General features: G+C 42.9%; 1 protein-coding gene across 1 annotated transcript; it reads right to left on the bottom strand.

The window, feature by feature from the left end:
• Positions 1-8,251: 8,251 nt before the first annotated feature.
• On the bottom strand, positions 8,252-9,505 carry CCER1 (coiled-coil glutamate rich protein 1). The gene has a single exon (XM_040234431.1). The coding sequence runs from the start codon at positions 9,503-9,505 to the stop codon at positions 8,294-8,296; it is 1,212 nt and encodes a 403-aa protein (XP_040090365.1). The 3' UTR covers positions 8,252-8,293.
• Positions 9,506-13,167: the final 3,662 nt, after the last annotated feature.

The following is a 13,167-nucleotide window of genomic DNA, read 5'->3' as shown; positions in this document are numbered from 1 at the left end:
CATCCATACATAACTAGTGGAAAAACCGTACCTTTGACTAGATGGAACTTTGTCAGCAAATTAATATCTGTTTTTTAATATGCTGTCTAGGGTGATCATAGCTTTTCTTCCAAGGAGCAAGCATATTTTAATTTCATGGTTGCAGTCACCATCTGCAATGATTTAGGGGCCCAAGAAAATAGTCTGTCACTGTTTCCATCGCTTCCTGATCTATTTGCCATGAACTGATGGGTCCGGATGCCATGATCTTAGTTTTCTGAATGTTCAGTTTTAAGCTAGTTTTTTTTCTATCTCTTCTTTCACTTTCATCAAGAGGCTCTTTAGTTCTTCACTTTCTGTGATAAGGGTGTCATCTGCATATCTGATGTTATTGATATTTCTCCTGGCAATCTTAATTCCAGCTTGTGCTTCATCCAGCCCAGAATTTTGCATGATGTACTCTGCATATAAGTTAAACAAACAGAGTGACAATATACAGCCTTGACATACTCCTTCCCCGATTTGGAACCAGTCTGTTGTTCCATGTCCAGTTCTAACTGTTGCTTCCTGACCAGCATATAGGTTTCTCAAGAGGCAGGTCAGGTGGTCTGGTATTCCCATCTCTTTCAGAATTTTCCACAGTTTATTGTGGTCCACACAAAGGCTTTGGCATAGTCAATAAAGCAGAAGTAGATGTTTTTCTGGAACTCTCTTGCTTTTTCGATGATCCAATGAATGTTGGCAATTTGATCTCTGATCCCTCTGCTTTTTCTAAATCCAACTTGAACATCTGGAAATTCTTGGTTCACATATTGTTGAAGCCTGGCTTGGAGAATTTTGAGCATTACTTTACTAGCATGTGAGATGAGTGCAATCATTGGGTAGTTTGAGCATTCTTTGGCATTGCCTTTCTTTGGGATTGGAATGAAAGCTGACCATTTCCAGTCCTGTGGCCACTGCTGAGTTTTTCAAATTTGCTGGCATATTGAGTGCAGCATTTTCACAGCATCATCTTCCAGTATATTAAATAGCTCAATTCGAATTCCATCACCTCCATTAGTTTTGTTCATAGTGATGCTTCCTAAGGCCAACTTGACTTCATATTCCAGGATGTCTGGCTCTAGGTGAGTGATCACACCATCTTGTTTATCTGGGTTGTGAAGATCTTTTTTGTACAGTTCTGTGTATTCTTGCCACTTCTTCTTAATATCTTCTACTTCTGTTAGGTCCATACCATTTCTATCCTTTATTGTGCCCATCTTTGCTTGAAATATTACCTTGGTATCTCTAATTTTCTTGAAAGATATCTAGTCTTTTGCATTCTATTATTTTCCTCTATTTCTTTGCACTGATCACTGAGGAAGGCTTTCTTATCTCTCCTTGCTAGTCTTTGGAACTCTGCATTCAAATGGGTATATGTTTCCTTTTCTCCTTTGCCTTCAGCTTCTCTTCTTTTCTCAGCTATTTGTAAGGCCTCCTCTGACAACCATTTTGCCTTTTTGCATTTCTTTTTCTTGGGGAAGGTCTTGATCCCTGTCTCCTGTACAGTGTCACAAACCTCCATCCATAATTCTTTAGGCACTCTGTCTATCGGATTTAAACCTTTGAATCTATTTATCACTTCCACTGTATAATTGTAAGGGATTTAATTTAGGTCATACCTGAATGGTCTAGCAGTTTTCCCTACTTTCTTCAATTTAAGTCTGAGTTTGGCAATAAGGAGTTCATGATCTGAGCCACAGCCAGCTCACGGTCTGGTTTTTGCTGACTGTATAGAGCTTCTCCACCTTCGGTTGCCAAGAATATAACCAATCTGATTTCGGTGTTGACCATCTGGTGATGTCCATGTGTAGAGTCTTCTCTTGTGTTGTTGGAAGAGGGTGTTTGCTATGACCAGTGTGTTCTCTCGGCAAAACTCTGTTAGTCTTTGTCCTGCTTCATTTCGTACTCCAAGGCCAAACTTGCCTGTTACTCCAGGTATCTCTTGACTTCCTACTTTTGCATTCCAGTCCCCTGTGATGAAAAAGACATCTTTTGGGGGTGTTAATTCTAGAAGATCTTGTAGGTCTTCATAGACCTGTTCAACTTCAGCTTCTTTGGCATTAGTGGTTGGGGCTAATTAGAATTGGGTGATATTGGATTACTGTGATATTGGTATATTGGTATACATACACAATATTATATTGGTAATTATATATTATATTAGTATTTTATATTATATTGATATACATACACAATATTAACCAACAATTTGTTAGATTGTCATCACATGAATTATATAAGCCTTTAAACTACTACTAGAATTATAATTGAAACATAGATATCGGTGTTTCTTTCTTAGGATCTATTGTTACCAAACCCACATTGACGAGACTGCATTTTTTCCTACCCTCTTTGGAACTCAGATTAAGTTTATTAAAGGAATTTTTATTCTTAGCAACCTTATTTTAAATAAAACAACAGGAAGATGTGTTCCAATAACATACTAGATCCACAACTTTGAACTCAGATTAGAGGACTTAAAGTCCCGAAATAATTTACTTCTTTGAATTGAACGTCCTTCATCTGTAAAAAGAAAATAAAGTATTAGTTCTTAGTGTGGTTATAAGTGAGAATATGTGTTAAAATCTTGCATATGCTTAAATGATTTTTGAATTCTTAGATCTCTATTCTGACTACCTTAAGTGTTCTATGTAAGTGGTTTATAGAAGGTATTTCATAGTTGTTGGAATTTTCATTGTCTTCAGGTATAGCATAAGATAGAACCTTCCTCTTTAGGCATTACAATACATGCATTTTTATTTTGAAAAGATGCATTGCCTGTGTGGAAAGGAATGAGCTGATTTGAGCGGGTAATTCTTAGCACTACCTATTAGAATATTAATGTCGGCCATAAAGAGAAAGGAAGTATCATGACCCAGTAGGGGGAAGAGACAGAGAGCAAAAAGTATACTTGGGGAATGAGTCCAGCTCCAGAGATTGAATTGGGTACAGTCCTGCACAATGAAATATGCAGCTCAGAGTAACATATCTGACTGCAGTTATCCAAGAGAAAACAAGACATGTAATGAACCATTTTTTCTAATTGTCTTATTAGATATTACATTTATACTTGCCCTAATTATTAACAAATGATTTTTAGATACCACATAATATGTGGTCTCATCTATGCATTTATTAAATCCTTATTATAACTGGAGATATTGAGTATCATTGTTCTGAGAATGTGGCAAGCATTGGCCCATTTAATTATCATCATCTCCTTTAATCCCAGGAGGTAGATACTATAGATGAGGAAAATGAGAAGCTAGAATTTCAGGAACATGCCTTAGGTCACACAAGTAGAACAAAACAGAAGTATTGAACCCACAAACCAGTCTTATTAAATTCTCAGGAGGGCTCTGCAATGCAGAAACCCCTAAACCACAGATCTTCTAGGTCTCTCCTGTGTGTGCTTAGATGCCTTTCTACAAAGCAGATTCCAACTCAGTAGGTGTGGGTGGAGCCTGGGCAACATTTCTAAAAAGCTATTAGGTGGTTCCCATAACGCTGGTCCATGGACCACAGTTTCAATATCAAAGCACCAGACCACTGCATTTGCACATTCCTCATAACTGGAAGCCAAAATTGAATTTCTATGACCAGCTGGTTCATGTTTAGCTCAGGTGGTATCAACTATCTAGATATCTCAGTCCAACAAAACTACAATGAGATCTCCTGAGCCTTGTTAATTTAGACCTAATCTTCAGAAATTTAGATGATTTATGTACAATAATTAACAGTGATTTACAGTCTATAATGAAATTCTTCTTAACTATTAGGTTATTTTCTCTTCACAATAGGTGTGTTCAAAATTGGGGAAGGAATATGTCAAGGCTGTATATTGTCACCCTGCTTATTTAACTTATATGCAGAGTACATCATGCAAAATGCTGGGCTGGATGAGTCACAAGTTGGTATCAAGATTGCAGGGAGAAATATCAATAACCTTAGATATGCAGATGATACCACTCTAATGACCGAAAGTTAAGAAAGGAGAAACATTTCATCAAGAAGTGAAAGAAGAGAATGAAAAAGCTGGCTTGAAGCTCAACATTCAAAAAACAAAAATCACGGCATCCAATCCCATCAGTTCATGGCAAATAGATGGAGAAATAATGTAAACAGTGACCGACTTTATTTTCTTGGGCTCTAAAATCACTGTGAACAGTGACTGCAGCCATGAAATTAAAAGACGCTTGCTCTTTGGAAAAAAAGCTATGACAAACCTAGACAGCATATCGAAAAGCAGAGATATCACTTTGCTGAAAAATGTCCATACAGTCAAAGCTATGGTTTTTCCAGCAGTCATGTACAGATGTGAGAGTTGGACCATAAAGAAGGCTAAGAGCTAAAGAATTGATGCTTTTGAACTGTGGTGTTGGAGAAGACTCTTGAGAGTCCCTTGGACAGCAAGGAGATCAAAGCAGTCAATTCTAAAGGAAATCAACCCTGAATATTCTTTGGAAGGACTGATGCTGAAGCTCTAATACTTTGGCCACCTGATGCAAACAGCCAACTCAATGGAAAAGACCCTGAATCTGGGAAAGATGAAGAGCAAGAGGAGAAGGGGGAGACAGAGAAGGCTATGGTTGGATGGTATTACTGACTCAATGGACTTGAGTTTGAGCAAATTCAGGGATATGGTGATGAACAGGGAAGCCTGGTGTGCTGCAGTCCATGGGGTCACATTACTGAGTGAATAGCAACAACAAGTAGGTGTGAACAGTAATAAGGTGTGATAACTATTTCTTAGGAAACAGAGACCTAGGACTACCCATCACCAGTCTCTCAGGCAGCAGTGATAACACAGTTGCCCAAACTCTTCTCTTTCATCAGCTGACCTTGAGGTCAGGTTATGTTCCATTAACTGGCCAAAAGTTAAATAAATGCAGAAAATTGCTAGTACTAAAACTGTTAAGATACAGCCATATGCTGATTTTGCTTTAAATATACAGATAATCAAGGCCAAATTGATTCAGAAGCATTAATATTAACCATCAGGGAAGCCCAATTTATATTAACAGTAATTTTCAATTATGATTATGTTATTTTGAACTTGTATAAATATAATTTAGCTGCATATATCATTTCATTATCCTGTTAAAATAAAAAATTAAACTGAAGAAGCTGTGTTTTCTTATCTTATTCTTGACCCAAGAACACCTATAGGGTGATACTTGAATCATTTTCTTCCCAGACTCTGTGGGTTTGATATAGCTGAGTTATTTCACCTCTCGTGTTTATTTTAATGAAACTAAAGATGTTGGAATAACTCTTGTCTTCATATGCAGGTGTTACAAAATGTTATGAAACCATTCTCAGAGAATTCAGAGTTGATCTCCAAATGCCAAGGGTATTTACCATCCTTAGAGCACTAATATTTTCACAGGAAAAAATTCCATTAAGTTGCTATGGAGACAAAGTAATGAAGATAAATTAAGAAATGCTGTCAGTCACTGGAAAGGAAAATATCAGAATCTCTTGTGTAAAAACACCTGAGAATAGACAGCAAAAATTTTTATCAAGCCTAGGCCTTCTGAATAGACTTATGATTTATAATGTTATTTTTCTGACAGTTGACAAAGCAAATATTACCCCGTTCTTGAAAGACACAGTTAAGTGGAAGGTTTTTAGCACTGTGTCCTCTCAAGTTTGCAATGATTTTAAGAATTCTTTTTTTAATTGTGATTTCAGCAAGCACGCTTACCTCTAAAACTAAAGATGGGGTTTATTCTGAGCCATATGTAACACTGATCATTTTGAATCATCAAATGGTATGGAGCATCTTCAAGGAGATCCAGTCATGCTGAGCAGCAATGTCCAGGGTATGTCTCTGAAAAGTGGAATAGGTGTACTGGGATGTGCAAACCTCCCACCCTGTGACATGATTTAATCATCTCATATCAGCCTTCAAGGTTAGTAAAGGGATCATCACAGTGTCTGGCTTAAAAAAAAAAAAAAAAGCTCAGGTAGAGACTCACCAATGGCTTAGGTTCTCCTTTCATTAATTTTTTTTTTTTTTTGCTGGACTATTCAGAAGATATGGATAGTGCAGAAAGGAGTGGATAATATGGTTTCTCTCTCACTTCTCACTGGCCGCTCCTTCAGGACACTCTGGTACTTCTGTACTGTTCCTCCAAGGCACCAAGCTCCTCCCAGCTCTCCACCTTTAGCCTCAAGTCACCCCCTCCCCACAGTGAACATTGCCAGCTTCTCTCCTGGGCTCCCTTGTGAAACATACTTTCATAGTGTTGCACTGCCTTTAGAATTCTGGCAGTGGCCCATTTGTCTAACTTCATTTAGTGTCTGTCCTTTGGACTAAACTACAAGAGGGGATTTTGCTTATTCGCCATCATATCCTAATTACTGTTTGTGGTCCCTGGCTCCTGGTAGTTCCATAATTATTTGGTAAAAAATGGTTCCCAAACTGAACTCTTGAGGCACTGCTCATATTTGCATCCCTCCCGGAGACTAGTGGATAATGTCTTATGTATGTGGAGGCAATTAACATGTACTGAATTTGTCATCTAAAAGTGGAATCTTTTGTAAGAATAATTTGAGAACTGTCCAGATATGATTGTGAAGAAATTCAGTCCTGAATGAAAGTTTCTTTAATGAGAATTTAGCGATTACTTGAGTATCTTGGAGAAAGTATTTTTGGACTGTAACTTGTAAGGATTTATTGATCAGTATCAGCAGCAAGATTCTTGGTATCCCCCTGTGCATTAGAAATGCATATAGGTGGTCAATTTTATAGGTCACCATAAAATTGCATCTTGCAGAAAATAATAATTTCTTAAGAGCATAATAAATGTTTGGTTAGTCACTGCTGTAGTTTGGACTGTTTAGTGTCATTAAAAAATAATTCTACAATCTTTGTGTTAGTTTTTCTTCTTACGTTCATCCTGTTGACCACTGAATAAGATGTTTGATATTCAAAAATAAGAATTGAGAAGCAGAGTAGTTTCAGTCAACACTTTAATTATTTTATTATCTTTTTTAACAGCTTAAGCTTATCACCCCCAAAAGCTGCAATAAAATCAGCATTCAGGTAAGAAGAGATCACCCTGGTCTTCTTTTCATTAAATACTGAATGGTGGTTCAGACTATACTTAGTAGTATAGTTTATCAAAAGGTGTAATTTTTGAGAAGCTGGACTCAAATCCTATATCTAGGGGAATTTTGGAATATGCTATGACTGGAACTTTTAGTAAGTTATGAGAATGAAGGATCCAAGAACTGTATTACTTCCTAAAAATGTCTGAATAAAAGCTGTTATTTTGAATGTTGAATTTTCCATAGATAATTGTTTAGACATCAGAAACTAGTTCACAAAAGCTTGCACTTAAGCATATTTGTTTTACTCTCCTTTATAAGGAAGACAATTGGGAAAGAAAATTTAAAAAAAAAGATATTCCACCCCCAAAAGGCCAATCATCTTTTAAAAATTCATTCTGCAAAGTCTATTTTTATTATTCCTGTGAACTTATGACAAGGAATATATCCAGGAACAAGGCTTCAAAATCTATGTTCCATTGTTTGCAGTTACCTTAGATTTTAACTAGGTGTGCAAGTTGACTTCTGACCATGGGGAATCCTCTCCATGCATGGATTTATGGATTGCTGAGGCCATGGCAGATAACCAGTTCCACAGAAGCAACTTCATGTTCTGAGGAAGATCCATAGCACTGTGGAACAAGGAATATAAATGAGCGACGCCACAAGAGACTGCAAACTGGGTTACCAAAATATAGCCCTCAAAAATGAACTCTGAAGGTGGAAAATCTATAAGAAAAAAATATTTAAATAGGCATTTTAAAATGGCTTCAGCTATCATGTTAAGAGTACTGATGAACATTTAATACACATGGTACATGCTTCTTAGGCATCTAACAGTCAAAATAACTGCTCATTCCAAGCTCATTAAGTAGAGATGATGTATAAAGTTGTTTATGGAAACATTTTCAGCATTGCCAGAATTACTTAAAAAACAAAAAAACTCAAGTATCTAGAGAAAACACCAAATGAAAATATTCAAACTGTAGTAATAAAATATTTGGCCTTTAATCATTTCCAGTTAAATTATATTTGAAAGCTCTACCTCCCCCACCCATAGTCATACACACACACACCAATTTTTAAACATTTTATAATGGCCAAAGATGATAGGTTTATTAATGGAACTCACTTTTTCATTAGTTTTTGACAAGTGGCTAATTCATTTTAGCCTCCAATCAGTTCCATCGCATTCCTGAATCCCTTTCCTGATGTCTTAACAGTTAATGTCCTGTACCATGAAGAGCGCTTCCGGTGCCACGTTGGGAGTTCTCTGTTTGGGGCTTAAACACGTACAGTTCATAAAGGTCTCTCTCTCTTCTTCAGCCCCCACCAGGAATGATGGCATTTCCAGAGGCAAATGATTCTCCTCCTCCATCTGCTCATCCTCCACCAGCCCCTCTTCTTCCTCTGCGGTCTCCTCCGCTTCGTTCTCCTCCTCTTGCGCCTCCCCCTCCTCCATATAATCAGCCTCTTCGCCCTCCTCCTCCTCTCTGGCCTCTGACTCCTCGTCCTCCTCCTGGCTCTCCAGCTCCTTGCCATCACACTCCTCCTCGTCACACCACTCCTCCCCCTCCTCTTCTCTCTCCCCGTCCTCTTCCTCCACCAGCTGTGAGGTGGCCGTCTGCTTTTCCTCGTCTGGGTCAGGACTGAAGACGAGAGAGGGATGCTGCCCAAAGCTGCACAGAGTATCTTGCAGCGCCCCGTCTTCCTGGCCACCGCTAGGGGGCGCGTCGTTTCCGAAGGCGCCCTCCGGGGAGGCTGTGCCCCGCGCCTGGGCCTGCTGCGCCCGCAGCGCCTCCTGCTGGCGCTCTAGCTTCTCCTGCTGCCGCATGTCCTCGTAGATCTGGTTCATGATGAACTGCGTGGTGTTGCGCGGCGCCCGCATGCCGGGGGCGCGCCACCCGTACAGGTTGACCGGCCGCAGCAGCGTGCTCAGATCCACTGGAGGGCTCCTCTGGGCGGAGCGGCGAGGGTGACGACGCAGGCCGCGGCCCCGGCGACCCCAGCGCTTCTTTCTGCCCGGGGGCCTCACCCAGCCGGGGTTCCAGGGCCCATGGCAGCAGGAGCAGCAGCAAATGCAGAGCGGATGCAGGCCGTACACCCGGATCACTTGCACCCGGCCTGGGGGCTTCCTGAATCCTGCCGGAGGTGGGCACCAGGGCCCTCTCCAGCGCCCCCAGTTAGAATACACGGCCCAGTAGGGACGCTGGGGTGGTTGGAACCAAGGGCCTGGACCATATTGCTGCTTCGGCTGGTTCCTCGGGGGCTCGTATTCGGCCTTGGGGCCGTAGCGAGGCCGCCGCCTGTAAATGGAAGCGCCCCTGCGCCTTCGGGGGCCGGACGACCAGGTGCGTAACGGGGCAGAAGATGCCCAGCCGCCGCCCAGGTTAAGAGGATCCTCTTTTGTGTCGAGGGTCTGGGTCATGATTCAGGGTGCTCCGAGAGGTCGACACGGTAGCGCCCTAGAAGCTGTCGTCGCGTTTGGACAGATCTGATGGTCTCAAGGGCCTCGTTTCTCTCTCTGCCCAGCACCACGTGCCCGCCGCTGGGATCACGCCTTTGTCTCCAGAAGGATCCCCGCCTCTCTGCTTGCTCAGTCGCTCTCCGCCTAATCTCTGATCCTTCGCACCCGAGTTGTCTCGCCCAGGTGGGTTGGATGGGAGTGGGGCTGGGTAAGGATGGTGGGTGAGGAAGGTGTTGGTGGGCAACGTGCGGTGACACCCGCTCCTGGGTCCCGCTCACACCCGCTTCAGTGGATACGCGGGCTGGGGCCGGGGGGAGGCAGGGGTCGCGCCGTTACCTTCCTGCTCCCTCTCAACCCGGGTGCTTCACCGTCGCCGTCCGGGCCGAACTGGGGTGGCGTGGGCCGCGGCAGCCTTTAAATACCGGCCAGGGGCCCCGCGTGCCCACCGCATCCTTGGTTGCCCCGGGAGACAGCCAATTGGGGTTGAGGTCGTTCTCCCCGGGCGTGGAGGTGGGGTTCCAGCCGGAACAGGTGCCCAGTGAACATTCTCAGGGGGCTTGTGACGTAGTTTTTGCGGAGGCTGGGTTTGTGCAGCCCACGTTAGGAACCGCCTGAGGCCATTTCTTTGCCCCCTCCGACCACCTTGAGGTGCTGGGTTAGAGAAGATGGACCTTTAGCTGAACCCAGAGGCGGGGGTTGGGGAGAAACTTGTCTGTTGAAAAACAATATCCTACGCCTTGAGGGTGATGGAAGGGGTAAAGAGAAAGCCCCTGGAGTCGGAAACAGGGCGCCACGCCTTACTTTGTGGCCACTGCTCTAACTCCTGGAGCTCTGTTTCATCATGCATAAAACAAGATGGCAAACGTTTATTGTGTGTGCTTTCTGTGCAGGTGGGCTCATGGCACAGAAGCCTCACACCTGCTCTGCGAGGTAGGCATTGTTACCACATTTCGTAGGTTAGGAAGCTAAGACCTTAATTTACCCGAGCTTGTGAGGTCAGTGAATTTAAGGGCTAGTGTTTAAACATGTTTGACCTCAGAGCCCAGATTCTTAGTGAGGTTACTGCAGTGCCCAAACACCTTAAACAGGACTGTGACGAAGAGAACAGGGAATCTGTAGGGTCAAGCGCTGTACTAATTGTAGTATATCGTGTAAATGTGCTTTGATTAAACATTACCAGGATGTTTACCATGGGTTTGTTTGTAAGAATGCTACCGTGCCAGTTGTTCTTCCTTTTGCCCTTTTGGTAACCAGGCAGCATGGTACCTTGGGAGCCTCTGTAATATTACAGTTAAGAATATGGGCTTCGGTTTAAATAGACAAGAGCCTACCCTGAATGATTCCCTTCAGTCCTGTCAGACTCTTTGTGACCCTATGGACCATAGCCTGCCAGTCTCCTCTGTCCATGGAGTTCTCCAGGCAAGAATACTGGAGTAGGTTGCTATGCTCTCCTCCAGAGTATCTTCCCAACCGAGGGGACAGAACCTGTGTCTCCTGCGTCCTCTGTTGGCAGGTGGGCTCTTTACCACTAGGGCCATCTGGGAAGTCTAGGTTTATCCAAATCTGTAGAAGGTGTAATGTCAAGAGGAGCCCCCAGTTCAGTTCAGTTCAGTTCAGTCGCTCAGTCGTGTCCAACTCTTTGCGACTCCATGAATTGCAGCACGCCAGGCCTCCCTGTCCATCACCAGCTCCCAGAGTTCACTCAGACTCACATCCATCGAGTCAGTGATGCCATCCAGCCATCTCATCCTCTGTTGTCCTCTTCTCCTCCTGCCCCCAATCCCTCCCAGCATCACAGTCTTTTCCAATGAGTCAACTCTTCGCATGAGGTGGCCAAAGTACTGGAGTTTCAGCTTTAGCATCATTCCCTCCAAAGAAATCCCAGGGCTGATCTCCTTCAGAAAGGACTGGTTGGATCTCCTTGCAGTCCAAGGGACTCCCAAGAGTCTTCTCCAAAACCACAGTTCAAAAGCATCAATTCTTTGGCGCTCAGTCTTCTTCACAGTCCAACTCTCACATCCATACATGACCACTGGAAAAACCATAGCCTTGACTAGACGGACCTTTGTTGGCAAAGTAATGTCTCTGCTTTTAAATATGCTATCTAGATTGGTCATAACTTTCCTTCCAAGGAGTAAGCGTCTTTTAATTTCATGGCTACAGTCACCATCTGCAGTGATTTTGGAACCCAAAGAAATAAAGTCTGACACTGTTTCCACTGTTTCCCCATCTATTTCCCATGAAGTGATGGGACCAGATGCTAATGACCTCTAATATAAACTATGGACTTTTGTTGGTAATGATGTGTCACTGTAGGTTCATTATTAATAAATGAATCACTCTGGTGGAGGATGTTTACAATAGGGGAGAGAGTATATGAGGAATCTCTGTACCTTCTTCTCATTTTGCTGTGAATCTAAAATTGCTCTAAAAAATAAGGGCTAATAAGAAAAAAAAAAACAAATAGTGGCTTCCCTGGGGGCTCAGTGGTAAAAAAATCTGCCTGCCAATGCAAAGACTGGGGCTGGATCTCTGAGTTGGGAAGATCCCCTGGAGAAGAAAATGGCAACCCATTTCAGTATTCTTGCCTGGGAAATCACATGGACAGAGGAGCCTGGCGGGCTACAGTCCGTGGGGTCACAAAGAGTCAGATATGACTTAGCAACTAAACAACAAAAATAAAAAATAGAGGTGCTTCAACTTCAGCTCAGCAGTTATTAACTTCTGGAAGCCTCCAGTTCCTTACGCATACCATAAGTACAGTTATAGTGCCTATTGCATAGAGTTATGTTAAGGATTCGGAGAAGGCAATGGCACCCCACTCCAGGACTCTTGCCTGGAAAATCCCATCGACGGAGGAAGCCTGGAAGGCTGCAGTCCATGGGGTCGCTGAGGGTCGGACACGACTGAGCAACTTCACTTTCACACATTGGAGAAGGAAATGGCAACCCACTCCAGTGTTCTTGCCTGGAGAATCTCAGGGATGGGGGAGCCTGGTGGGTTGCCGTCTGTGGGGTCACACAGAGTTGGACACGACTGACGTGACTCAGCAGCATGTTAAGGATTAAGTATCAATTAAAGCACTTAGCACAGGTACTCTGTGAGCACTTAGTAACTGGGAGCTAGCATCATTATCATGCTTACATGTTTTAGGACTTGTCAAGAAATTGATACAGTACATATAGAGATACTAACCTTATGCTGGAAGCAAAAATAGACTAGATGTCCCCATCCTTGTGCCCTTTTTCTTGTCTCACTTTTGAGAAATAGCAGGAAAGTGCCACCGGCTTTGACCCTACAGAAAACTATCGAGTATATTCGTTTATTACCTTCCTGTGCTCAGTGAAATTGTGCAAAATGGAACACTGCCCACTGGGAACTGAGTCCATACAGGCTTCCATTAAATGACAAAGAAGCAAAATGTGGGGAAGCCTTGCTGCTTGCAGAGGTCATTTATACTTTCCTGGTTGAGTGACAGGGGAGCCTGGTGGGCTGCTGTCTCTGGGGTCACACAGAGTCGGAGGTGACTTAGCAGCAGCAGCAGCAATAGGGTTCTTGGATCAGCACTCCACCCTTTGACGTGGGACTTACAGACTCCGCAGAGATCGTTCAAGTTCATTTGC

Source organism: Oryx dammah, unplaced genomic scaffold (assembly GCF_014754425.2).
Source record: "Oryx dammah isolate SB20612 unplaced genomic scaffold, SCBI_Odam_1.1 HiC_scaffold_29, whole genome shotgun sequence".
In the NCBI taxonomy this organism is placed as follows: domain Eukaryota; kingdom Metazoa; phylum Chordata; class Mammalia; order Artiodactyla; family Bovidae; genus Oryx; species Oryx dammah.
Note: the sequence above shows the minus strand (reverse complement) of the source record. Positions and strands in the feature narration are given on the sequence as shown.

Coding starts and splice junctions, on each gene's coding strand:
- CCER1 (XM_040234431.1), bottom strand. CDS start 9,505: ATGACCCAGACCCTCGACACAAAAGAGGATCCTCTTAACCTGGGCGGC.